General features: G+C 60.2%; 2 protein-coding genes across 16 annotated transcripts in view; one reads left to right on the top strand and one right to left on the bottom strand.

The window, feature by feature from the left end:
• Positions 1–343: 343 nt before the first annotated feature.
• The window catches only part of NOS1AP (nitric oxide synthase 1 adaptor protein), a 277804-nt gene continuing 251413 nt past the window's right edge, over positions 344–26734 (bottom strand). For 12 of the 15 annotated variants that reach the window (XM_072814408.1, XM_072814409.1, XM_072814410.1 and 9 more), the window contains 6 exons: positions 25212–25391; positions 19075–19240; positions 17397–17549; positions 4258–4555; positions 3160–3624; positions 344–2188 (listed from right to left, as the gene is read on the bottom strand). In XM_072814408.1, the coding sequence (XP_072670509.1) occupies positions 1966–2188; positions 3160–3624; positions 4258–4555; positions 17397–17549; positions 19075–19240; positions 25212–25391 (1485 nt within the window). In that variant the 3' untranslated portion in view covers positions 344–1965. Of the gene's footprint in view, positions 2189–3039; positions 3625–4257; positions 4556–14375; positions 17550–19074; positions 19241–25211; positions 25392–26734 lie in introns of those variants that run through there. The other 3 variants (XM_072814422.1, XM_072814423.1, XM_072814412.1) reach the window with 2 other exon arrangements.
• Positions 9274–11502, top strand: SPATA46 (spermatogenesis associated 46). The gene is made up of 3 exons (XM_072814429.1): positions 9274–9461; positions 10667–10780; positions 10877–11502. The coding sequence occupies exons 1-3, from the start codon at positions 9359–9361 to the stop codon at positions 11401–11403; spliced, it is 744 nt and encodes a 247-aa protein (XP_072670530.1). The 5' UTR covers positions 9274–9358; the 3' UTR covers positions 11404–11502.

Here is a 26734-nt window from a genome sequence, read left to right as displayed (position 1 = left end):
GGCCTGTGTGCCCAGGGGTGGAAGAGGATGCCAGACCCAGGGTGAGTCGCCGCCTCGAGTTCCATCCAGCGGCCCACTTGCATTTCCTCCCGAGGAGGAGGAGGCTGACGTCACGCGGCCCCTGAAACAGCCACAGGTCGGGCTGGAAGAGGGACACACAGTGGGGAGCCGGCTGCTTAGGGGGACAAATGAAGGCACAACCCGAGATCAGTTCCCCCAGGGGCCTCCAGTGGGGGTCCGCGGGCAGTGCCCACCCGCCTCATGCTTCCCCACTCCAAACCCAGCGTGCAGACACCCTCCACCCAACAAGTCACTTCCCGTCGGGAGAAACCAAGCCGGCAAGAACCAAACCGGATCGTTTTATTCCGCGGCTTCCCTCTACCAGAACACTACTAACAATATAAATATAAAATCTCTAGAAAATGCTCCGATCCGTCCCCTTCCTCTCCCAGACTGGGGCCAACCCGTCCATTCCTTCAAAGTCGACGGATCAGATGCGGGTTTGTCTCTGCGCCGCCCACATACGCGACACAGGTGCCTCTGGCTCCTGCAGGGGGACGCACCTGCCCCCTGGCGGGTTCTGGAAGCTCACTTGCGACTCATCAGGGGAAGCTTCGCGCTGCCTACGGGGTTCCAGCGGGCTTGGGGGTAACGGGGAGAGAACAGACTCGGTGCCCCCAGCTGCTTCACGTAGATCCAGGAGGCGGGGCCCTCGCTTCTCCTTAGCCTGCTCGTGTTGACTGGGCCACCCAGAGGCCAAGGCCCCGGAGATGCTGGGCTCAGTGTGAGGGGGGTGGGTGCGTGGACGGGGGGCGGGGGCTGCTGCCCTGTGACCCCAGGGAGGTCAGGCTGTGGGGGCAAACGCCGGAAGCCAGGCGGGGGGCCGGACAGACAACCGGCCCGAGGTGGTCGTCGCTGCCGCGGGGGGCACGCTCAGCCCCGCTCCAGGTGCTATCCGTTACCCGCAGCATCTAGCTGCACCCGCTACGTGCTACAGCCTCCGCAGCATCTAGCACCAGACTTCAGCTTGAGCCCCGCTCCCCCGGGCTGGGGGGAGGGAGGAGCATCATCCCCAAAGGAGGACGCTGGCGGCAGGGAGATCATGCAGAGGCCAGAGGCTGCAGCAGGGTCCCGCGGCCCCCGTGTGGTGTCAGACACCGTCTGAGGCACTCCAGCGTCACCCCAGCCACGGGCCTGGGACTGCCTGGGGCCCCCGTCCTGACCCTGAGTCCGAGGGCCGGGACCTCAGCAGTGGCTGGGTGCGGCGCGGAGGGCAGGGCGCAAAGCCAGCTTGGGCCCGCGGGCCGTGTGCAAGCTCCCACATCACCTGGCCGGGGCCACCCTGAGCTCGGGGGGAGCAGCCCCGGAGGGCAAGGCTCTGCTCGATGTCCCGCCGGAGACGCGAACTGGGCTTCCAGCACAGGAGCTCACGGGGAACCCCGCCAGCTCCCGGCTACAGCTTCAGATTCTCGGCCCCCACCCCCAGCTCTGCGTGCGGTGCGACACTCCAAGCCCCGCAGGGAACTCATGGGATCCCGGACGCCAGTCCCAGGAACTGAGCCCCGGGGTGGGATAACCCGTCGTCCTCGTGCCCTTGGGGTCAGGCGGGACCTAGACCTTCAGTGACCGCCCTGCTCACTGTGCCCCGGCCTGCAGGGTGCCTGGCAAGCACAGCCTCTCCTGGGCAAGGGATGCAAGGCCTTGCTGTGGGCACGTGCAGGAGCCTTGCTTTCCAGAGCAACGGAAGACAGGCTGCAGGACGGGGCGGATGGGGCGGATGGGGTGGATGGGGCAGACGGGGCGAGGTGGGCAAGGTGGGCGAGGTGGCGTGGCTGCAGGTGCAGGAGGGTGGGGCGGGCGCTGGTACCCTGAAGATCCCACCCACCCTCCACCAGTCTGTGGGACCTAGCGTGGAGATGTCACACGGCAAAGGTGAGGGGTGGGATGCAGCGGGAAGGGTCGGGGTCAGGGGAGCCGACTGATGGACAAGAGAGAGGCTGCAGGAAGCCCGTGAGCAAGACGGCCCAGCAGCGAACCACGGCTGGATGTGCCGCGCCGGCCTTCTCCAGGGGAGCCAGCCACCCTGTTCAACAAAAGGGATGCTTTCTTCTTGCTGCAAAGGCCCCCAGGGTTGGGATCACCCCCCGACAGGGTCTCCCGGCCACAGGAAGACAGCACGACAGGACCCCTGGTGGGAGAGAGGAACATAAAAGTGGGTTAACCCAGGAGGGCAAGAAGCCGCCGGGGTCGGATGCTCCGCTCAGGCCCTGACATGGATCCCAAAGGCAGGGGTGCAGGGAGGACCGTGTGGCATCGGGGCGAGGGGAAGGCAGGGCGGAGGCCCCCCTAAGGGAGACCCCGGCGACTTCCTGAGAGTTCACTTGCCCACAGCTCCTGGCACATTCCAGCCTCGCATTCGTCACCCCCGGGCCCCAGATCTGCATCACTGCAGGGGGTGGGGAGGTCCCTGAAAGCTGCTCTGACCCCCAGTGGCGGCTCTGTCTTCATCCTGCTCTCTCCATGACTTCTGCTCCGGGTTCTCTGGGGGCCAGCTCCCCCCCACCCCCCCCAGCGAGATCGTACTCTGCTCCGCGGCTGCCTCCGGGGCCTGCCCAGCCCTGTCTGCGCGCACCAAGGGGCGCCCTGGCTTCCCTTCTGCGCGGGGACCCCACAGGTGGCCGATCCTATCAATGTCCCCCCGCAGCCCCTCGCCTCCTCGGTGCCTGGCTTTGTGCCCTGCTCCCGGGGGGCTTGGCGTGTCCCCCACGCTGGCCAGAAGGGAAGAACCCCAGGAAGCCCTGGCCACAAGCTGCCTCCGGGTCTCCAGCCTGGCGTCTCCTCCAGCCCACACCCGAAGGACAGAGACAAGGCGACAACCCGGGGCCTCCGTGGCCTTGGGGCCAAGAGGGACGTTGGCCGGGCTGCTCTCAGGGTGCGCGGCTTTCCAGGTCTGGGCCCATCATCAGCCAAACCCATCACTCCCCGGCCAGCGGATCCCCCCACCCGGGTCAGAAGCAATGGACCGGTGCACAGGGAGGATGGCTCTCTGCTCATCTCTGCATAAGGGGCAAAGGTCAGGCAGGGCGGGGCAGGACCCAGGGGTCCCAGGGACCAGTCGGCAGCGGGGAGGGGGTGCTCGGCGGGGAGAAGAGGCCCTACTCAAAGGAGAGCAGGTCTGGGTGGGGGCCCTCATTGTCAAGGCTGGAGGTCCGTGCCCGAGGAGCACCGGCCCCCGGGGGCTCGGCCAGGTGGAGGGGGCTCAGGCTGAGTTTGAGGCCGTTCCTCTCGAGGAGCCCTGGGGAGGAGGCCCTCCTGCACTCGGTCGTCTTCAGCCTGGGCTCGTCCTGGCTGTCCTGGTGGATGAGGTCGGGCACCGACAGCGAAACCTCTCCGTTGGGCAGGGCCTCGCCCCCACCCGCCGTTTCCACGGGGGCCTCCGGCGGGGCGGCGGGCAGCGTGTCCCGGGGCTGCCCAGGAGCCAGCTCGGTCCCATACTCCAGACCGCTCAGGACGGGCTGCGACGAGATGAGCATGTCCTGCGTGGTCTTCAGGGCCCGTGGGGTTCGCTTCCTGGCGGTGGGAGGCGGAGGATCCAGCCGAGGGAATGCGTCTTGCTGGGTGCACCTGTGGGGTCGAGGACCAGGGGCAGGTACGCTTTAGGGATGGCGACACCCCAGCCGCCGCACGACGGCTCCCCACCGGCCAGCGCTTTCCTTTCCTCCTTGGTTTGGGGTGTGGGTTGTGACAGCTGGAGCATCGCTGGCTTTGGCCTGGCACCCCCACCCCCACCCCGCTAGGGGTGACAGCAGCAAAGTGCTGCCGCTGGGCCCCCTGGGGGCTGCATCACATCAGAAGCTCTGCAGGGGGCCCTGAGGAGGACCCTGCCGGCCCAGGGCACGGTAGGTGTTTAAAACAAGGCAGGCTTCTCCCTCCCCTGCCCCCCCACGGCCCCCCGGACCCCCACCTTCCTCCACTACCACCCACAGTGCAGAGGCCCGGGGGTGTGGCTGGGTGTTGGAATCCACCCGGGGGAGCTTCGGGCAATGCCTGGGTTCAAATCCAGCTCTGCCCAGTAGGAACCTCGTCACCCGAAGCTCCCCACGTCACCCCTTCCAAAGCTGGTTCTGTGCAAACGAGAAACCACCCGATGGCCCCAGGGGTCAGGTGGGCGAGCCGGGGGGCCGCGGGGACAGGGTGGCAGCTGGCGACCAGCCCCGGTGCGTCCCCGAGCTCCCCGAGCACGCCCGCCGCGCTCACCTGTTCTCGTCCCCCGCAGCCCCGCCGGCCAGCTGGGCCCCCGCCGTCCTGTTGATCTCCATGGCGCCCGCCCCGTCCAGGCCCGAGGGCTCCTTCCTCCGCAGGAAGTCGTTAACTCTGGCCCCCACGGCTCTGCCCAGGTTCCTGAGGTGCTGGCTGCCGCCCATCCGGGGCCCCGGCCCGCCGGGCTCCACAGGCCCCTGGGTGGCCGCCAGCCTGGACGGGTGGGGGAAGGAGCAGCCGGGCTGCAGCCTGGGAGCGTGGGCCGCGTTCAGGTTCTCGAACATGCCGTGGTCCACTGCAAGCAGAGGGGAAGGCGACGTGGTGAGCCAGGCAAGTCCCTCTGCGTCCGCCCCTCACACACCGCCACCCCCGCCCCACCCCGGTCACTGTCCCAGGCCTTGGACGAGCATCCAGAAAGCAGCAGGGACACTCCTGACCCATCCAATCCGGTTTCCCCACCCGGATGGGCGGTGGGACCGGGAGTTCGGGTTCTGTGCCCTCCCCCCCCGGAACAGGTGGCCAGCTCTAGCCATAAACCCTGTTCTCCCTCTACACCTGTCTCCTTGACTCAGGGCTTGACCCGTTCACCTGGGGTCACCACACCCCGAGGACAGAACGGTGAAGGAGTGACCCACCACGTGTGTGCACTGCCGTGACCACCACTGAGCTGTCCCCAGCCCTGGGACAGAAGCTGGGGAAGGGGGACAAGACGAGTATGAGGCTGGGGCTGGACGCTCCCCACTGGAGGCCACTTGGGGCGCACGTCTTCTCTGCGGGAGGAGGGGCTGCTGCGGCCGAGAGCCGCTAATCAGGGGCTCGGGGCCCGCTCACACCGAATCCGTGTGAACTGGGTGCCAAGGGAGCAGGAGGCACCTGAAATCGCCGTGGTGACACCCTAGGAGATGGGCCACGGGAGGAATCCTATTTACCCACGAGGAAGGTGGGGCTCAGAGTAAGAAGTGCCTGCCCGGCCTGGGGTCACGGGCCGATTACAGGTGGGCTGAACGAGAACTCCGGTCCTCACCCCTTCCACTACTGGGATGTCTGCCCAGGATCGCGGAGCGGCTGCGTGAACGCGCCTCCCCGACGGCCCTTGTCTTGGGATCTTCCATGTGAAAGGCTAAAGGGGCCGCAGGTAGACCCGCTGGGTTGTCTACACTGGCAGGGCGAAGGCCGTGTCGCATTCACCTTTGTATCTCTCACAGCTAGCCTGGGGCTGGTATACAGTAGGTGCTCATGAAACTTCCTGACTTGACCCTCCAGACCCCATCTGGCAGATGGAGGATGGTGGAGGCCGAGACCACAGCTCCAAGGTCCCTAACTGGAACTACTGGAGCGGAGGGCTCGACGCCGCACCGTCCACACACCAGCACGGGGGGCGAGGGGGGGTACCCTCCACCACCTGGAACCTGGAGGTCAGGCTCAGTCCCGGAAGCAGCCAGCTCCACGCTGGGGCCTTGGGAGCACGCGTGAGGTGTCTGTCCCTACCAACCATCCCCGCTAGTCCGTCAGTCTGGGGGAAGGAGAGGTCACGCTCGTCACCACCTGTTCTCTGTCCACAGCCCACACCTCCGGGTGCCTGGTCACGCTGAGCCTTCCCAAGGGGGAGGGAGGTTGGGGGCTGCTGCTGCTTCCACTGGGCTTTGCAGAGTAGCAGTCTCCGCCCTGCACTGCCGAGCCCCGGGCCCGGTGGTGGTGGTGGTGGGGGGGGCATTTCCCTTTGCTGTGGTTTCCACAGATCCCTTCTGCATCAACTAGCTAGAGAGGCAGGAAGCTGTGGGGAGAGTGGCTGCACCACCCAACGCAGGGCTGCGGGTCTGGGGCACACACGGGGAACGCGCCTCGGCCGGGGGGCCGTGCTAGGGGCCTGGGGCACAGGTGCAGCCACACCAGGCTAGTGGGAGTTCCAGCCCGGCCCACAGCGGGGTGCCCGGGGCTCCTCACTTTCCTAAGAGCCCGCTTCTGCATACCCGCCCCATCTACATCCCGTATCCCTTCCGGTTGCTCTTTGATCATAAATATCTGTGAACCTGCAGAGAGGCCCTCGGAAACGAAAGCATTTAAAATCTTTTTTCCCCCCAGACTGGCAATTATTTGGGCCACCATGAAACGAGGGCAAATGTTCAAAAGGAGGTTCACTGGGGGGAGGGCGGGTCCCGCACCGCTTCCTGGCTCAGATACTTCCACAGGGGTCTCCTTATTGGTTGAAGGTGGATCTGCAGCGCAGACGTGCTCGATCCGGAGGGTGTAAGCACCAAAAACACCTAAGTGACTGGTAAATTGTGAGCTCCTCTTATTTTGAAGACGTATTCTAATAAACAGAAGTAACGTCTGCATTACACACCACGGTAGATCCCCTGGGGTCCTGCGCTCTGCCCTTCAGAACGTACAGGCTGAAGTCTCACGTAATTTATTTATTATTATTTTTTGTCTCACGTAATTTATTTATTATTATTTTTTAAGTCTCACGTAATTTATTTATTATTTTTTTTAGTCTCACGTAATTTATTATTTTTTCAGTCTCACGTAATTTATTATTTTTTGTCTCACGTAATTTATTATTTTTTTTAGTCTCACGTAATTTATTATTTTTTGTCTCACGTAATTTATTTATTTATTTATTATTATTTTTTTTAGTCTCACGTAATTTATTATTATTTTTTGTCTCACGTAATTTATTTATTTATTTATTATTATTTTTTTTAGTCTCACGTAATTTAAAGCTAGCCCGGCCTAGGCTCCCATTACAAGTCCCTAAGTCTTCTGGGCAAACACACCTCGTCTCGATAATAAAAGGGTGAGCTCCTAGGGGGGATGCAGCATCTCCGGAGATTTTTACTTTCTGCAGTGCTCAGCACAGGGCCGGCACGAGAGGCGGCTTTCAATACGTTGGCTGGGCTGAACTGGGTTTTTCATAGAAATGCTTAAAAGCATCAAGCTTTGACCACGTTAGGGGCAGACGGTGTAGAGAAAGGGTCCCCAAGCATTTTTCCATTTACAAAAGCCCCTCAAAGCCCCGTCTCCCGAGGTCAGTCGGGAGCAGCTTGCTCGTCTCTCTCCGCCTCCTCACCTGAAGCAGGTGCCCCGGGCCCCTTCCCGGCTCATGGTACTCACGGCCCCCGCACTCTGCCCCTTGCACTAGAGAAGTGGTGGTTCAGAACACGGTGGTGATGATGGGAGGAAAAGCGATGACATCCCCACCGGGTGGCCCGCCCAGCAGCACCCCTGACATGCACACATCCAAGCAGAGCAAAGCATCTGTGCCGTTCAGTCATCCGTAAGAAAGACGGTCTCTTACCTGTCCGAGAAAGGGGCTCGGAAAGCAGGTGGAAAACAAACGAGAGAGAGAGAGAGACATTTTATGTAGTGACCGACCACTTGGGGAGTGTCACCTCCTGCCTGGGCCACCAGCAACAACGACATGCAAGACGGAAGCCCGGTTCCCAAGAATAGAACCAACCCCGGACAACCAGGTTCCCATGAACTTTTCAATAACTAGACCCAAAGAGTCATGCTTTTAAAAAACTCAACAAGCAGGCACCGACACAGCTTCCCAGGTGTCCCCCCAATATCTTGAGGCCCCGCTAGAGGAAATCTGAACGGCTGGCAGTGGGAAGAATTCAATGACCCCTGGCAGGGGGGAAATTCAAAATCTTCCCAAACCCGCGTGCATCGCTCATTACTATCTTGTCTCGGTTAAGCACAGAAATCACCAGGTTTTAGAGCAGGAAGACGTCCCCCCATTCCAACTAGGTTAACAAAATAGGAAACCATGGCGGCGGGGGGTGGGGGGGTGGCCTAACTGCGCAGGTTGCCAACGGCAGGGCGGGGGCTCTCCAAACCCCAGGACCCCACAGTCTTTCTCTGCACCACAAGGGCTGAATCGAGTCCCAGTACCATCAACGTCGCCAACGTCCATGGTGTCAGTTACATTCCAGCTCATTCTAAGCTTCCAAACCAGGCTCAGGGGGAGGCCCACAAGGGGATGAGGTTCTCCATACTGTGGATCTCGATCTCCAACCGGCTGGGCTCTCACACGCAGCTGGTCACTCACGCACCCACGGGCTGGAAGAGGCGGGCCGGGCCACCTCTTCCCACGCAGCACAAGCACACACGCATTGAGATCCCAGGTGCCCTAGGTACCCAGTGTGTACATGTCGCGATGTTCTAGAGCGGGGCCTCGCTCCAGAGTGGCACGGTCACCTTTCACCTTTGCTCCGCAGCCCTCCTAGGGTGCTAGGGCGTCACAGGACAGAAGCCAAGCAGAGACAAGAGGCAGTCTTGCCGCTCTGGCATTCAGTCTCCCCAGCAAACGGCTTCTAAGGAGCAAAATGGTGCGGGGTGAGCCCCCCATTTGCGTGTTTTAGTCATTTGCTAAAAAATAGCACTGACCATTTAAAACATTATCAGGTCCCTACTCTTAGGAAGAACTCACTGAAGTCATTTAGGCACAAAGGGACATGACGCCTGCAACTTACCTTTGAATGGCTCAGAAAACGACGTATGGGGCGGACGGAGGGAAACGCTAAAGCAAACGGGGTAAGATGTTAACGAGAGGAAAGCCGGGATGCAGAACGCAGGGGTGTTCTCTGTATGAATTTTAGCGCTGCGACTTTTTGTGACTTTGCAACGACTTCCAAAGAAAATGTGAAAATCACACCCCAAGCTTTTTAAAAACAGAAAGAACAAAACCATCTGATGATGGCAGAGGGTAGGCGGATGAAGGTGAAGCAACGCAAGACGTTTATTCCGGGAAGACAGGGGTCCCCAGAGTGGGGGTGGGGGAATGACGGCAAGGACACAAAAATGACAGCAAAAGATCAACGGGGCGGGGTCAGCGGGTTACATCGCAGTCACGCCTCGGCCACATGCTCCCTCCCCCCTGGGTATTCCAATGAGGAAAATGACAAGTCGGAAAAAAAAAAATCTTTACAAATTTTAAGAGACTCCATCCGTCTTTGCAAAAGGGATGGCCTGGCCAGCGAGTGGAATCCCGTGACCTTGTGATGTCAGCTGTGCTCAGAATGTTCGTCTGGACAACCCAAACCAACCTCTTGGGAGCCGATGTGCGATCTCCACACCCTACAGTAGTCAGAACATGGAGAACTTCTCACTCCTCAGCATTTCTGGACCTCGAATCTCCTCCTCAGCCCTGAGTGCTTTTCCTGACATTATGTCCTCACGTGCCACCAGCTTGCCAGGTAAACACTGGTGCCACTAGGGCCACAAAAGTGTGGGTTTTTTTTGGAAGGCTTTTAATTGTGTACTCTACGAGATCACGTTGCAGGACTATGATTTAGTGAGAAAGTCAAATTACACATGGGGAGAAAATAATTTTTCAAAATGCTGCGTTCATGGTAAGTAGTTCCTGGTGCATTATGCACTTCTGGCAAGGGAAGGACGGGGGGAAAACATTTGCTATCAAGTCTCCCCCGCCCCGCCTCCACTCTAGACTTTCGGGTGCCGTCTATGTAGAGCAGGTGCTAGTTTAGCCCTGTTTTGGCAAGCCGGAGGAGAGGCAGCTCACGAATCCCTCAGCGGGATCCTAAGGGGCAGGGTCCCTGGGGAGCAAGCACAGCGTGGAATCAATGCGGATGCTCCTAGGACTTGCTATTCAAGGTGTGGGCATCCCCTGGGAGCCCGTTAAAATGCAGGATCTCGGGCTGCCCCTGACCCGCACCCCCTCGGACCTGCCCAACCAGAACCTACGTGTGTAACAACACTGCCAGCTGGTTTCTGGAGAAGTGTGCACATTAGAGCTTGAGGCGGCCGCTCTGTGGAGGAGCCGGCTCTCCTGAACACGCATGTGCCTGCACAGGGGACCCTCACACAGTCATTTGCCAAGCTCGGCGCTGGCACCGCCCCGGGGTCTGAAGCAAGCTGGCTTTCTGTCAAGCGTTAGCAGTCATCGGGGTGTTGCACGCAGCTAGGGTCCCCTGTACGCTCCCTGGCTCTGGGTGGGAGACGTTTCAATGGGAGAAACTAGCCCCTCGTCCCCCAAGGGGCCACAGAACGTAGCTGCGTGGTCCATGACTAGACTCCCTCCGTGGACCCCATAGGCTGGAATGCAGGCAGACAGACAGACAGACACACACAGAGCGAGCAGCAGGAAGGTCAAGGGAAGGATGGGCCCGGCAGAAAGGGGTCATGTGGTCCGCCTCTGAAAGTCTCCCTTGGAGAGAATCCCCCCCAGACCGCCTGGCGAATGCCCCCCTGGAACTCCCCGGCTCACCATCCAGAATAGTTCTGCTTATCTGGGTGCAAAAGAGGCTCTGTTCTTCGGCTTTGCACGGTCACAAAGTCCCAAGGTAGAGCCTGTAGGTATGCTGGCGGGGATGGGGGGGGAGGCTAAGAAGAGGACCCCCAACCGTGCTCGGCTCACCGGAGCGTTTCTTCCATAACCCAGACATCGCAAAGAGCGCACCACCCCCCGAGGCGTCCAACGCGGCTCAGGCCCCGCCAGCCCGGTACCACGGCAGCGTGCTCCGGCACGGGGTGCAGAACACGCTCTCCTCTCCAGGTGAGGCCTCCTCTGCACTGGGGGCGGGGGGGCACGTGGGAGAAGCTGGGGGGCCAGGGGCTGCCCCACGCTCACACCCAACCCTTTCCTCCACAGACTGCATTTTGGGGGACTCCCAGAAGGGAGAGCAGCTGAGGCGGAACTGCACCATCTACCGGCCCTGGTTCTCCCCTTACAGCTACTTCGTCTGCACGGACCAGGAGAGCCACCTGGAGGCCTATAGCTTCGCAGAGGTGCAGCGGGACGAGGGCAGGGGCGACAGCTGCAGCCCCGAGGACCTGGCTGAGAGCATCTGCTCGTCCTCTTCCTCCCCAGAGAACACCTGCCCCCGAGAGGTCAGCCCCAAATCCAGGCACAGCCTGGTCCCCGCCGACCACATCACGTCCCAGGACATCCTCACGGCCTCCAAGTGGCACCCGGCCCAGCAGAGTGGCTACAAGTGCGTGGCCTGCTGCCGCATGTACCCCACTCTGCACTCCCTCAAGAGCCACATAAAGGGGGGCTTCAGGGAGGGCTTCAGCTGCAAGGTGTACTACTGCAAGCTCAAAACCCTCTGGGGCAAGGAGCAGAAGGCCCGGCTGGGGGACAGGCTGTCCTCGGGCAGCTGCCAGGCTCTCAAGTAGCCCCGCGGGGGGCTGGGGCGGCTGCCTTGTCGCGGACCCCTCAGGGAAACGGGGTGGAGCCTTCTCCAGAGAGACATCAATAAACCAAAGTTAGTCACAGCCGCTGTCAAGTCTGAGGTCACCCAAGTCCCCGCGGTCCCTGCCCCTTTGGCTGGCAGTTGTTGAGCAACCCCAGGCCCAGCCGCCCGGCCCTCCCCTGCCCCTCTCCCTGCTCCATGGGGGGGGGCTTCCAAAGTGGGGGCGCCCAGCTCAGCGGCGTCAGCATCCCCCACCCGTTTGTTAGCAACGGAATCTCAGACCTCAGAGTCGCCGCGTTGGGAGCTCTGGGGGCAGCCCCGCAGTCTGTGCTCTGACCGGCCTTCCCGGGGGTCCCAGGCAGCTCAAGGGGGGACACCACACCCCGAGGGAGAGCTGGCAAAGGGGAAGGGAGTGAGTGTTCCCCAGGCGGCACCTCTGCGCAGCGGGAAAGCTCCTTGGGGGTTAGATCTCCCGAGGGGAGGGCGGGCAGGACCACCGGCCCCTGTAGAAGGGGGGCCCACGGCCACGGCCAGGCCCGTCCCCACCACGCGCACCACAACCCCTCCCCTGGAAGGGGTACACAGGCCCAAACGCAACCCACCTGCTCCGGCCCAGGGGCACCTTTACCTGGCCGTGTTGTCCTGTCGAAATAGGCAGGTAAACGCATGCAAGCACTGCTTCCCATTACCTAGTAAGGCTCCGGCAGGCAGCCCGACATTCACCCCACTTCTGAGAAGCCTCACTACCCAGCCCACCCAGAAGCACAGGTGAGCATCAGGGATGCTGTCTTACCCATTATGTGGTTAAAAAAAAAAAAAAAAGCTGAATGCTTAATGGTCTATTTTATATTTTTAGTCTAGTGTCCCCCCCAACCCTGTGGGCCCTCTCACGCAGTGGGGCATCTCCTATCGGGAGCCCTGGCACCAACCCTCCGCCCGCTGGCTGGCCAGCAGGTTGGGGTGGAGGATCTCCCTGTCGTCCCGCCAGGGGTCCCATAGTAAGTCCTCTGCTTTCTGGTTTAGCAGAGCTGCTTCTGCTTATCCCTGTCCGGCTAAAATATCATTTGTGGTTCTTTTGGGAGAGGCTGGGCTCAAATCCCAGGATACCCCAGGCTGTGAGAATATTCCCCACCCGTTCTCCCCCTACCCTCTCCTACCCTCTCCCGACCCAGCCAGGGTCTCAGAGTGTCCTGGAACGGTGGGCTCCAGGGTCCCGGCCTGTCTGTGCTGGGGTGGGTGGCCTCTCTAGGCAGCCCTGACGTCACTCCTGGGACCCCCCAGGGGAGGGAGCACAGGAGTCCTCGCTCTGACTTTCCGTCTCCCCAAATGGAAAAGCCACCAAAGCCCTTGAAGACCTCCGGTTACATGCGTCACTTTGCATGTGTATCGAGGGAGTACAAGGAGGGGCTCCCGTGGGGGCCTCAGGGCCTTCCCTTGGCCCGTGGGAGAATCAGGAGAGGAACTGGCTCCTGCCCGGCCTCCCCCCGTCTGCCCAGCCCACAGTCCCTCCCCCAGGGCGTCCATATCACAGGCTCAGAGCCCATTAAAAAAAAAAAAAAAAAAGACGACAGAAAGCCATCCGAGAGCCAGGACTGAGCGTAGGGGCCACAGCAGGTGCATGAGTTTAGCGTGAGGACAGGTGCTCTCTGCCTTTCACACCTTTGACAGCATCATTGAGACCCCCCAGGAACTCGGTCAGGGCAGAGTTCGGACTAGAGTTCGAGTGCACAGAAAACGCACCACCTGCAAGTGCAGGGACCACATGGGTCCCCCGGCCTCCGCCCCAGCCCCCAGCCCCGCATCAATTGGGAGGTGAGCTCTCTGGTGCCCTGAGCCACGGCCAGGCGCTCTGCTGGGTGCTCATAAAACGCAACCTCACTTAGTCCTCGTGAGAGCTTCATGGGAGAGCTTCATGTGCATCTTACAGGTGAGAAGATGAGGCTTGGTCCCATCACTCGGTGAGAAAAAGGCTCAGGGTTGACTGGACCCTCCCACCCTCCTGCACACCTGGCTGGGCCCGACCCAGTAAGCGCCAGGCCCAACAAACCCTCTGCCTTCAAAAGGGCTCAAAGTTTGGGCCGAAGTAACCCGGTTTCCGTGAGGTCGGCTTTCCGGGGTCCTGGGGCTTCTGTTTCTCGGACGCCCTTCCCTCGCCAGCATGCCTCCTCCCCTCCTTCCCCGCGATCCCCTCCCCACCCCCCTCACCCCCCCGACAGGAAAGCCAAGAGCCCGCCAGCCAGGGCTCTTCTGCAGAGCTGCACCGTGATGCTTGCGGGCAGGGGTGGGGAGGAAGATGGGCGTTTCTGGAATGGGCCCGTTCGGAAGCCGACCTATTGCATGTATTTCAGATATTTAGTCAAGGGATCAGGGAAATTTTTACCATCTAGACGATTTTGGTCGTATCTGAAAACATCTACGACGTTGCACTTTTCCGAGCACCACAAACTTGCTCATCGGCCAGAGGTGTCTGCAGTCGGGAAAGACCCGGGGTAGGGAGAGTCCAGAACGGTGGGCACAAGCTCCGTACTTGAGAGCTGCGGCACTACTGACATTTGGGGCTGGAAGTTTCTCCGTTGTGGGGTGGGGGCGGATGCTGTCCTGTGCATCGTGGGATGGCTTAGCCACATCCCTGGCTCCTACCCGCTAATATCAAAAGCATCCTTCCCCTGGTTGGGACAAACCAAGAATGTCTCCAGACACTGTCAAGGGTCCCCTGGGGAAGCAAAACCATGTCTGGGGGCAGGACCACGGGATCGCCTGATTGGCAAGGCTGCTCTAGGCACTGGCAGGTGGAGGTGCTGCCTTCCTCCCCTCTGTTTCCTCAACACCCCACCTCCACCCCCGAGAACTGTGCGTCGCAGAGCTGATGGCCGCTGGCTGGGGAAGCGGGGCGGAGGTGAGGGCAAGTCAGGGAGCAGGTGGGATAGAAGAAGCAAGAAGAGACCATGGAAAAGCTTTTAGAAATAAGAAAGGTTTATTTAGCAAAAGCCACTAGACTAGTGACAACATCCAGGGAGTAAGTGCACTTAACATGAACAGAATCTTTTCCCAGAGAGTTGAACCAACAGAGTTAATGACACAACAGTTGTAGAAGTAGAAGGCTCAGGGTCGGCGGGGTGGGAGGAGGCGGTGGGCAGAGGGGAAATTAAAGGAACACAAGTCCCGAACAGGAGCCGCCGGGAGAGGGGAAGCCAGGCGGGGGCTTTACAGAAGCACGGAGAGAAGCAGGGATACAAGGAGTATCGTTTTCATCCCAGTGTGCAGTCCGTCTGTCCTCGCTGGCCCTGCACCTGGGGGGCCTCACGGGCCCGGGAGTCCGCCGGCCCCCCGGGGCAGGCTGAGGCTGAGGTGGGCGCCCCCCTGGTGTCCACTTGTCCTCCGCACAGGGCAGAGCAGCAGGATGAAAAAGAGGAAGCAGGAGTTGAGTGAGCAGAGCGAGAAGCAAGGAGGGAGGAGGAGAGGGTGACGTCGCTGGGAAATCAGGTCTGCGATGTTCTCTTTCCTGACCAGTGGCCGCTGACCCGTCAAGGCCCCCAGATCCATCCTGTCTCCCTTCTCCACACCCCGGCGTGCGATGCTTTGGGTCCCGCTGGGGACGATGCCGACACGCAAACCAGTGGTCTGGGGAAGGCCCCCTCTGGGGGGGGAGGCCGGGGCTGAGGCAGGTGGAGACCCCCATGGAGCATCCGAGGGCAAAGGTCCCGAATCAGTGGTCCACACAACTCGCCTCTTCAAATTCTTTAAGCCCTCTCCTAAGCCCCCCTTCTTCTCCTGCTTTGCAAGCTTCTCTAGACCCTTCAGAAACCATCCCCCACCCGCACCCCAAGCCCTCTCCCGCCACATTCCACAGACCCACCTGCTGGCCGCTGGCTCCACCCTCCACTCCCGCCTACACGCAGGGGCTTCCAGAAGCCAGACCCTCCGCTCCCCTGAACGATCCACATTCTACGGCTCTGAGAGGCCGCACCCAGGGGAGGGTCTGGGAAGCTGGCTAGGCTCGGCCCCACCAGATCCCCGACACCCCCCTTCATCGGTGGCTCTCACCTTCCTGGTTCCTCCTCGGGCATCTGGCCCTACTTCCCTCCAGTGGTTAACGAGAGGACACAGCAAAAGAAACCACCCCCCCTCCAACTAAATACACGTTAGGAAAAGAACACAACTCTGCTGTCGTTCAGACGCCCCGAAGATTCACATTCTCTTCTCTGTCTCCACATCCTCTCCTCGCAGGCCCACGCGCACGTACACACCTTCCCTCCCTCACACGGGCAAACAAGCATATACGTACACATGCACGCACACACGGGCACACCGCATCCTCTTCCTGCCGGGACCCTGGCGCGCCGAGGACAGCTGCCGTAAAGCTATGTATTTCCTTGCATTTGGACTTTCTAGTCTCGAAGAAGTCCAGCTGCTTAAGAAAAGGGCTACGCTTCCATTTACACGGATCATAAAGCAAAGTCAGGGCTGGAGACCGCTGTGGTTTGGGTAACCCCATCCTTACCCACTAACCCTCCAAGAACACTGCCGTCTGTCTGGGTCCGTAGCCTGTCCTCCCGGGCAAAAGACTCACTTCCCGAACACGGGACCCCAGCCGTGGCTCAGCTCTCTCTCGAGGCGATCTTTCAATCCGCTAACAGCCGCTCGTGGCCTAACTGTGGCAAAAAGGAGCTTGGGCTCCCTGCCACAGTCAGCCCGCGGTACCGGGGGGGGGGGGGACGCCCCCAGACAAGGCCTGGGTGGTCAGAGACGAGAGAATTGCACGTGGCACTTTTCACAAGGTGTGCTCGAGGCACGCACCCAGAGACGGGTCACGGGGGGACACGGCTGTGGACCCTGACCGAAGTGGCAGTGATTCTGAAGAGTGGAAACAGTCTCAGCTACCAGCCTATGTTTGATGTTTTGTTTGTTTTTTTGCAGTAAAAACTGACCACTGCTGCCCAGGGGGAGGGGACGGGTTGACGGCTCTCCCAGCACAGGCCTGAACGACCTTCAGCTCCCCGTCCCCCTCCGAAGCAACCCTTAACATCCACCTGGAGAAACGTCCAGATTCAATTCCTCCAAAAGCTTACCCGACGTGACACATCCCAACTCCACGCTCCCGCCGAAAGCACCATCCCGTCTCTTCCCACCCAGAGCATCCAGCCTCTATCACCACCACGGCCTAGAGAAGGAACTCCTTTCGTAAGGTCAAGGGAGGGTTAGGCAACCCGTAGCATCGTCGATATCCAGACACCCAGGACCTGAGAAGGTTCCTGATGACTTCCCTTCACCGGCAGACCCGGAGATGGGGCGGGAGGGGGTTACCGGGCATCCCAGGAGGTGCAGGGCAGAGGAGCCTGAGGAAGCAGCCCGCGGGCAGCAGGTCCTTGGCAGCCTGGTGGTCCTCAGGAGGGACCCTCTCGCCGAGCCAGGGGCCCTGGAAGGCCTGCCCTCCCCCCGAAGTCACAAGCAAGAGGGAGGGGTCCATTCACCTCCGGGAGTCCCAGTTCTCCCCCACTGGACCCCCACAGCCAAATCCTAATCCTTTCCTGAAGCCGCAGGCCCTCCGGGGCCCCAGGCTGGAGCCCACATGGCTCGTCCTCCCGGGTCCTCACTGCCCTCCGCCGCACGGCATCCTCGGCAGTGTGCCCAGCTGCACCCCAGATGCACCCCGCGGCAGCCCGGCTGCACCCTGGCTGCACCCCGTGGCACCCCGACTGCACCCTGGCTGCACCTGGCTGCACCCCGCAGCACCCTACACGGCGATCTCGTCGTCCAGGCTGTCGCCCAGCTCCTGCCTCTGCAGGACGTTCAGCAGGCGCGGCAGCTCCTCCTGGGACCACGAGTCGCGCTCCTCGCTCTCGTCCGTGTTGGACTCGTACTCCGAGGCGATGCCCGACTCGCGGAACTTGAGGAGCTCCAGGCCCCCCAGCAGCGGGCCCGCGGGTGGCGGCAGGAAGCGGAAGCACTCCAGCTTCACCAGGCAGTCGCGCCTACCTAGGGGGCTGCCAGCGGGGTGGGCCAGCTCGCTCAGCCCGGCGCCCGGGGGCGGCGATGGCAGGTCCTCCGGCTGCGGGGTCGTGGGGTCGCAGAGCACCGGCAGGCCTCCGGAGCGGAAGGTGATCTCCAGCAGGCTGTCCTGGGAGCCCACTGGGGGCGGGGGGAGAGCAGGGCAGGCGGGTCAGCAAGGAGAGGGGGGCTGGGGATGGGAGGAGGGAGGGGAGGAAGGAGGAGGAGAGGGGGACTGGAGGGGAGGGGGAGAGGGGGAGGAGGGGGGAGGGAGGGAGGACAGAGGGGGAAGGGAGGAGGGAGTTTGGAGGGGGGAGGATGGTGAAAGGGAGGAGGGCAGAGGGTGCTGAGGGAGGAGGGGAGGAGGGGGAGAGGGAGGATGAAGGGAGGGAGGGGAGGATGGAGGGGAAGGGGGAGGGAGAGGAGGGAGGAGGAGCAGGGAGGGTCAGGGAGAGAGGGTGGGAGAGCAGGGGGAGGAGGGGGAGGAAGAGGGGAAGGGGAGGGGGACAGGGAGGAGGAGGGGACGCTTGCCTGCCTGGGGTAGGGCACGGGGGACACATCGAGGAGGACACACCGAGAGGGGAGAGCAGGGTCTCCGTCCACAGAGACCCCTAGATGGGCTTCCTGCGTTGCCAAGTGCGGCGGCTGCTCCCAATCTGAGCCTCTGGGCTGCGTTAGCAAGAGCCCAGCCCTGGCCAGACCCCACTGATCGGACCCCACTGATCGGGACCCTCTCTGGGCTGGACTTGGGAATATTCATGTCTTAGAAAAGAGCCAGGGGACAGCCTGAGGGAACTACTGGTCTCGTAGGAAAAACATCCGTTTTGCAATCAGACCTGGGTTTGAATCTTGGCTCCACACCTGGCTGGTCCCGTAACCTCGAGCCAGCGACTTCACCTGCTTGGGAGTCTGTCTGGCATGGAGGATGGGCACAGCAACCTTTCCTGCCACAGGGACCAGGTGAGGTCACGTCTACGAAGCTCTGTCCTGGTCTCTGGCACGGTAGGTGGCCAGTGGCTTTGCGCTGGTCCACAGCCGGCACACATTTAGAGCAAGCTTGCAGGCCACAGACCATCGAGAGGAAGACATGCAGATACGCTGCCTTCTAGGGCCTTCCAGTCCAGCCCAGAGGCAGCCGGGCATCTCAGCGCTACCCGGCCAGGTCTTTTCTGCCTTCTCCGCTAAGTACACGACTGCTACCAGCATGTTCTATGCTACGGAGCTGCAAATACATAGTGCGGGGAGAGTAAACTCCGGGACGGTGTGAGGTCTCCCACGGAGCTCCCAGACAGCGTGGGGCACAGCAGGTGCTCGGTATACTTCAACTGGGAAAGCCCTCGAAGGAAGAAATGGACTGCCTTGGGATGTGGAGTGTCTGAGCCCCTTTGGAGAGGAGCCTGGATGAACATGTGGCAGCGACGCCCAGGGACATTCAAGGTCAAGTGTGGACGCTAGAAGGAGCCAAGATCCTCTCTGACTCTGCCATTTCCTAATTCCACGAAGCGGATGGACGGGACAAACAGAGCAGCCTTTGTTTCTGGCTACGATACCAGGGCAGGTCCGGGGCCTCCTACGCTACCACCAAAGGCTTCAGGGAAAGGAACAGGTGTTTTCCAGAGTCCCCAGGGAGGGCGGCGAGGCTGGGCGGGGCGGGGCCCTCACTTACTGGCGTTCTGTCCTGACAGCTTCAGCTCCAGCTCCTGTACCTGCTTCACCAGCAGAGAGATGTGCTGGAGCATGTCCTTGTTCTGCAGCAGGAGCTGGTGCACGCGAGCCTGGGCCTCCAGCCGCGCCGCAGCTTCAGCAGCCAGCTGGTCCTTCAGCAAGTGAACCTGCAGGGAGGAGGACAGAGGAGACAGGACAGAGGAGAGAGGGACAGGGTGCAAACAGGAGTCACTGGGGGATGCCCGGGACCAGAGACACCTTCCGTGTTCAATTCAAGACAAAAGAGCCCTTCTGGGGCGAAAGGGGCACCTGGGCTTGGAATTGGGGAGAAGCGGCCCCAAGAAGCTGGGTCACTGGCCCTGGGGGTCTCTCTGTGTGTCCCGGGTGAGGGCTGGGGTGTGTCACTCACCTACGGTGGAGCAGCGGGCAGGGGCACACCCAGCATGCTGGGGGCCCCGGGGGGAGGGGGTCTGTTCTTGGTGCAAATATCGGGTACAGAGAGAAAACATGGGGGGAGATGGGGCGTGATTCTATCAGGAACCCAGCCTGAAGAAACGGAGTCACAGGGCACCGACCGTGTTCACGCATATGCGATTCTGGCGCTAAGTGGTGGGTACAGGGGTCTCTGTCGAGGGTTTTAGGGTTTTAGGAAGTCCTTGAAAAAAGAGAGCTAATGAATTTGGCCTGGACCAAGGCAGCTTGTGGGAAAGAGGGTTTCCTTGGACCAAAAATCCGGTGTGGACAAAGAGGCAGGGTGACTGGGGCGAGTCGGGGAGAGGCAGGAGGGGAGGGAGGAAGGAGAGGGCTCGGAGCAGCAGCTAGCTGACTCTTTGCTCAGACAAATGCTCTGGATTTCCGAGGAGCAGTTTGCTCCCAAGACACGCACGCTTTATCGGGGAGTAAGAGCCCGTAGCGGCCCCGTCCTCTGGCCGAGGGACCTGCCAAACCCAGCGTCCGCCCCTTCCAGCCGCCAGAGCTTGGAGAATCTTGCTCTCGGATGCAGCAGCTGCTTCCCTCCTGGCAGATTTGAGGACCTGACCTTGCAGTTGGCTCTGCTTCTAAGTGGGAGCCACTAATGAGATTAGTTGCCACTTTCCATTAGTGGCTCCTAAGGTCGGGCCCGTCTTGCCCCCAGGGGAGGATGCCGAGGGAATCTCAAGTAAATCTGTCCTCTGTAAGGTGCTGCTAAGGATACAGCGGACATTCCGGTTTAGAAATCAGCCTCATTTGCTGCCTCCTATCAACTAAGGAAAGATCTAGACAGCGATGAGAAGAGGGAAAGAAGCAACAATAATATTTTGACCTGGCTATCAGATGGTGGGTGGCTTGAAAGACTTTATCTTCTTTGGAAACTGAGGCACGGAGGCATTTCACCTGAGAGCACTCCCAACCCCCTCAAATCCTGCTGCTTCTGAGAAACAGGACAATTGGCATGGGAAGGCCCCCCCCTGCCCCCCCAGAGGGCCAACCTTAACCTTCCATCTGGGAGTAATGCAGCTTATTCCAATCAAGACTGTCTTTGAAAGGAATCTACCGAGCAAACAGAATTGTTAATTACCCATTTTCTGTTTTCTTTGGGAATGAAACAGAAACATGAGGCAGAAATTTGGAACACAATTTTCAATGCACGTAAACAGAAAAAGAGAAAATTCTACATGGAGCTAAGTGGCATCTGCGGAGGGCTCCCTGCACGCACACCGAGGACTCGGGTACTTGCACCTGGCCCGTGGACATCCCGAGACAACAGGCCATCTGAGAGCCCTAGACCAGGAGCTGGAACGTTCTGGTCTCCCGGTGGTTCCCTCCGCACCTGTAGGTAATTCAGCTCCACCTGGACCTCACTTTCTCCACCTCTCACCTGCCCAGGGGCTCAGGCCGTGGATGATTCCAGCACTAGAGGCCACTCGCCAAAGGCTCACTGAGAAAATCCCTAGATTCCCATCCCGACATCAGAGAGTTAGGAGTGGGGGCCCCTCCTGCAGAAGCCGGGGAGGGGAATAGGGGGAGCTGCTTCAGCAGGTAATCAGGTTCCCATGGCAGAGGGCTGGCAATGCCGCAAAGCCGGCCCTTGGGCCCCATGCTTCCTTCCACCTCGCACTAGGTGCCACGAGAAAACGTTCCCGAGTCAGGGGGCCGAACCTGAACCGGGCCTGGCTGAGACGAGACGGCCCCGGGCTTCTTTTAATTTTGAGGCCACAGTCCCTGGGTTTTGCACATGTAGGTCTGGCCTCGGAAGCATGGAAATGAGGCAGCGTTATTTTGGGGCCTGCCTGTGCACCCTGCTGCGGCTCCGAGGGCTCGCTTCCTGGGCGATAACACGGGAGGAGATTCCACCCGCCTGCCTACCACGTGGGCCAGTTACTGGTATTCCACAGGCTTCTCTTCCAATAATTAAACATCTTTTTTGCAAAAGCAGGGCCGTATTAATCCCTGAAGAGGCGCGAGGCAGCTTCTCCCTTCCCGAGAGCTATGGGGTCTTGGGCGACGACCACCCCGCCCTGCATTCCTGCTGCAGCTCTGCAACCCTGCACCCCCCGGCTTGGACCCCTCCCCCCTGCCCAGCCCACCCAGCCCACTGCCCACTCGCTCTCCAGCCTACTTGCCTGGACTCCAGCTCCTCCGTGAGAAGTGGGGGCAGGGCCAGGCTGAGGTCAGGGAGCAGGCACATGGAAATGGCGTGGAGAGAACCAGAGCAATTTGCCCCCCCCCCCCGCCAGCCCCCCACCGGACACACAAGCGGAGGCAGGCGGCGCTGTCTCGGCATGCAGGAGGCCGGGGCTGGGCAGCGCACCCCGGGAAAGCCTCGGGGACAAAAGGTAGGTCTGGGCCTGGACGTGGGGTGCGGGAGTGTGGTCAGTGCTGTGTCTCTAACTACAGGACCCGTGATGGCGAAGCAAGAGGAACCCACCACTGGTTTCCGAATAAGCACAAGTGGCAGGGGGTAGGGGAGGAGTCTCGAAACAGCAGCAGCGCGGTGCCCAGACCCGTTCTGGAGCGCTGTGGGCCGAGCTCATGGCCATGCAGGTGCCGGCGACAGCCCAGCTCGGGTTCAAGGCTTGGCTGGGTGGCCAGTCACACCCTTGAACTTCTGGCCCAATGGAAAACGGGAAGCTAGCGCAGCCAGGCAAGCCTCATGCTGGGTCGGGGAAGTAGGTCAGAAGGGCCCGGGTAGTCACTGTTTCCATGCTGACGGCTAAGCTAGAAATGTTAGAAATGTTGGTTCAGCATCACCCTTGCCCCTGGGCCCCTAAGGCCAGGGCAGGCTCCTCTAGGCCAGCTCTGAGCCAATTTAGGGAGAGGCTGGGAGAGATCCGAGCAGGAGACCCAAGCCCGGTCCCAGGATAACAGCAGAACTGGAATAGCCTATGACAGTACATGGGGGTGTGTGTGGACCCCCAAGAGTGCACCTGTTGGCAAGCCACTCTGTATCCTTCGCTCTACCCGGAAGGGCCTGGATGCTCCCAGAGGAAAGGAAAACGTGTTCCTACCTCAAGGGCTGAGCTCATCGTTATCGCTCACTGGAATTCTGGGGACTGTTGGCAGTTTAACGAAGAAGAGAGAAACCCTGCAGTTTGGCGGCAAGAGAGTTTGACATGAAGAGTAAAAGCTGACCTGATGCAGGACACTGAGATCAGTCCCACCACGTGCGAGATCCGCTCCATCGTAGATGCACGAAAGGTGTCAACAAGACCTATTAAGCCACCTCTGTCGCCTGTACGGTTGCTTTTACCCAAAGATACGAATACTAATAAGAAGCCCTTGGATCAAGGGCTACAGAGAGAATGGGGGAAAAGAGAAAGTTGTCACAGGAGAAGGGCTTAGGGCCGAGCGTGCTGGAGGACACAGGCGCTGAAAGCCTCGGCTACCACACGACTGCTGCGTTCCCAGGCAGCAGACACAGATGCAAACGGAGGGTCTGCCCAGAGCCTGCCCCTGGGCACGGCAGACAGTGAGACAGGCGCATGTTCGAGAAGCGATCTCGGACCTTCGGGGTCCTGTCCGCCTGAAGACTGCGAAGCACCTGACCCTACCCGTCGTCTCGCTAGGACTGACGCGCTGCGCTGGCCTTCCAGTCGCATCACGGCCCGAACGAGAGTCAACCGGGCACCACCGACCGCATCCACAGATCGTGAGTCAGAGGTGAAGGGCTCCCAGCCCGTGCAAGTGGCTGGAACCGAGAGGGGCTCACGAAGGGACCCGCAAGCATCCTGCTCTTCCCTTCCCCGAGATCCACTCTCTCCCAGGAGAGAGACGGTCGAGACTGGGCATTGCCGTCCCACTGCGACAGATGCCGGATTCTGCACCAAAGAACCCCTTAGGGTTTCAGGCTGCCGGTGGTAAAGCCATGATAAGTCACAGGCCTCGTGGCTTTGCAGACCGAACGCTTCCACGGACCATCACAACAATCTCCCGGCGGAGATGATAGGTGTGCACACAGCTTCTCTTGCGTGTTTAGCAGTGACTTCAAATTCAAATGACTCCCTGATGATATCCATCATGAATATGCATCAAGCCCTTTCTTAGATAAATAATAATTACTTGGCAATTGATATGCTGGAAGAGAGAAAAGTATTATGGTTGGAGAATGGATTTGTATTCAGGGGGAAACTTTGGGAAATGATGGGAGTCGTGGAACGGCCCTGAGCGGGAGCACTAGGGCTTTGTACTCCTGTCAGCCGCACGCCAGGGAGGAGGGGACTCTGGGGACTGTCATGTCGCCATTAAGGAGACGAGATGAGTTCTGTTATTTGACAAAGAGCCATGATCTCCCCCCCCCCCCCCAATGAAGCCATTAATGCCATTCCTTCTTTTTGCTGCTGTTCTGGAGACACTTGCAAACGCTTCTAGCGTCAGCACGTGGCCTTTTGTTTTATGGTCACAATTTTTTTTAAAAGGCCCCTATCCTTGAGGAGCTGTACCCCACCCATGCTACACTCTCTAACCCGGCTGCAAAAGGCCTCTGCGAGCCTGGCCCCTCAGGCCTGGTCCATGTGAGACAGCGTTAGATAGTCTTCTCCAGAACTAAGTCACAGCAGATCCTGCTCCAGTCAGGCCACTGGTGCCTTCCTTCTCAAGGTGTACATGTGGGAAAGGGCAGCTCTATCAGGGTGACCCCTCCACCCAAGGGTCGTGAGAAGAGTAAGCAGGAGAGACAACGGGGATTAATAAGTGCTCCCCAGAGAAGTCGGCTCCCTGACATTCTAGAATGCAAAAGGCCCTAGAGGTCAGCCTGGTCACACAGATGGAGAATGCCAGTACACGGAGCTGCCTTTCTAGATGGCTCACCAACCCCCCAGCCCCGGATGCCCCACCCTCGGCCTCAGAACTCAGCCTATGAATGGACGAGCGGTCCTGTCCTCGCTGTTCCCTGATCGCCCACCGTGGAGGTGAAGCTCAGACTCACAAGTCCCAAGGATGATGTGGACCGTGATGCCCTCCGTGGAAAGCAAGCAGAAGGAGCCCCTGCCAGAAGCAGCGAGGGGAACCAGCTCACCCCTCCTCTACAAGGCAGCGGCCTGATAAGCCGTTGGTGCTCAAACAACACTTTCCTCCTGAGATCAAAGTCAAACCTCACGTAGCTCAAATACGGCACCCGAGGTCCTGTCCATTAGATCCCGTTACAGCGAATCCCAAGGCCAGGATGCTAGCAAATCCTGCCTGGAATAAGCAGAGGCCTGATGCAGCTCTGGGAACTTGGATGCACAGGGTGGTCTTTGCAAGGGTGTTTGGCACAAATTTGTACCTTAAGCTCTTTTAAGACTGGTTTCACAAGGTCACACCTGTCCTGACTCCAGGCATCCCTTCCCACCCCAAACACCAGGCAAAGGAGGCAGGGAAGGGGAGGGTGGAGTTGTGTGCATCTTGTTCCTCGGTGACTTCAAGTCCTTATCCAACAACATCCAGCCAAGCCAGCCAAGCCCAACTCAGAGCGGGGGATACACGGGAAACCAAAACGTTTCCTCCCAGGTCAACGGCATCCCCTCTATCCCCCTCTTCTCCCACAAGCAATGATCCAACAGCGTGAGCGATCCCTTCCGGCTCCCTAAGTTCTAAACCTGCCCCTTGCCCCTCGCTAGGGAAGGCGCGTCAAGCCCATGAGAGTGGAGCCTGAGAGGTAGGGAGGAGGCGGAGGAGAACCTGGGCCACAGCCACTTGCGTCTGCTGCTGCTGCTGCTGGAGGAGCTGCTGGAGGAGCTGCATCTGGTGGTGCGTGGACAGCGGCGTCCCTGGGCCCAAGCCCGGGGGCTTCGAGGAGCAAGAAGGAAGGAGCATCCTGGGCGAGGCTGCCAGCATGGGCTCCTGGGGGTGGGGAGAAACCTGGAGGAGAGAGAAGACAGGCATGACCCCGGGCAGTGGCTGCTGTTTGACAGATGCCACGAACACGGGCGGGGTGAGTGAAATGCCCACTTGTAACCACGGGTTAGAAATGCTGCGTCCCTACAGGACCCTGGGCCAGGGTCACTCATCGGGAAACCCTGCTTGGACCCTCAGTAGCCGCCCCAGCGTGATGGAGGCAGGCAGTGGCACCTGCCTCTCAGGCTACATCCAACGACAACACACCTGGACGCAGAGGGAGCTTGGCCACCTGCCTGCCGCCCCATTACGAGACCAGGAAGAGGCCAGCCTCCATCCTCACTCTGCTGCAACCCTGGGGCCCCTCCTCCAGGGCCTGTGGGGCTTCTCAGGGCTGCCCACTGGACCACGGGGCTGTGTGGGGGGGCCACTCCAGCCGGCCCTCCTCGCAGGGACAGCCGCCAGTCTGGACAGACCCTCTCTAGAGGCTGAACATGGTTTCTGTGCTGTCCCCGGGGGTCTCCCTCCTGGCGGGCGGGAACTGTCACTAAGATGGCTCACGTGATCCATAAATCAAGTGCAAGGAGAGACGTTTTGTGTCTGGAGCTCTGCTGCTGCTCCTTCTTCAGACATGCGGGAGGGAGGCACCCAGTGGCAGGCAGGCTCTTGGGGTTTGCAGCAGATAAATGGCCCGAGAAAACGTCAGGCGGGGCGCCTGGCTGGCTCAGGGGTTAAGGCTCTGTTCTTGCTCAGGCCGGGATCTCCCAGTCCTGGGATAGGGTCCCCATCGGGCTCCCTGCTCAGCGGGGAGCCTGCTTCTGTCTCTCTCTCTAACCCCCTCCCCTGTGCTCTAATACATAAATAAAACTAAAAAAAAAAAAAGAAAAAAAGAAAAAGAAACAAAGAAAATGTCAGGCAGATGACGGGGACCCTACCGGCCTCCAGACTAGAGACAGACTTCTCCTGATGAGCGTCCCCCTCACCCCCACAACCTGCCCCAGAAGAGGCTGACCCCCCACAGGGGGAAGAGGCGCTGGGACATGAGGAGTCCACGGGGAGCCCCACTTCCCAGCTCTCTCCTTCTGGGATTTTCCTGTGTCTTCAGGTGGAAGGTGCTCAAGTCCTTAGTTTCCTTGCCTGGATTCTATCGGGAGTTCCTTGGGAGCCCCGTCATCCCCGCGGCAAGACATGCAGTTGATGATGATCCAGGATGCACGGCTCTCCAACCCCCAAGGGGCCAACTGCAGTGCAGGCAGAGGGGCCTGAACCTACTCTGCTCCAGCCGCTGGGCCCAGGGATGGGTCACGGGGGTGCGTGACAGGGTGGGCTTTGGGGGGCACCGGGGCAGGAGGAGCTGCCACCTAGGG

Source organism: Canis lupus, chromosome 38 (assembly GCF_048164855.1).
Source record: "Canis lupus baileyi chromosome 38, mCanLup2.hap1, whole genome shotgun sequence".
Lineage (NCBI taxonomy): Eukaryota > Metazoa > Chordata > Mammalia > Carnivora > Canidae > Canis > Canis lupus.
Note: the sequence above shows the minus strand (reverse complement) of the source record. Positions and strands in the feature narration are given on the sequence as shown.

Bases quoted from the DNA above. Each gene is read 5' to 3' on its own strand.
- SPATA46 (XM_072814429.1), top strand. From the start codon at position 9,359: ATGGAGAACTTCTCACTCCTCAGCATTTCTGGACCTCGAATCTCCTCC. The intron at 9,462-10,666 runs GTAAACACTGGT...TCCATAACCCAG, and splicing joins ACGTGCCACCAGCTTGCCAG to ACATCGCAAAGAGCGCACCA. The intron at 10,781-10,876 runs GTGAGGCCTCCT...TTTCCTCCACAG, and splicing joins GAACACGCTCTCCTCTCCAG to ACTGCATTTTGGGGGACTCC.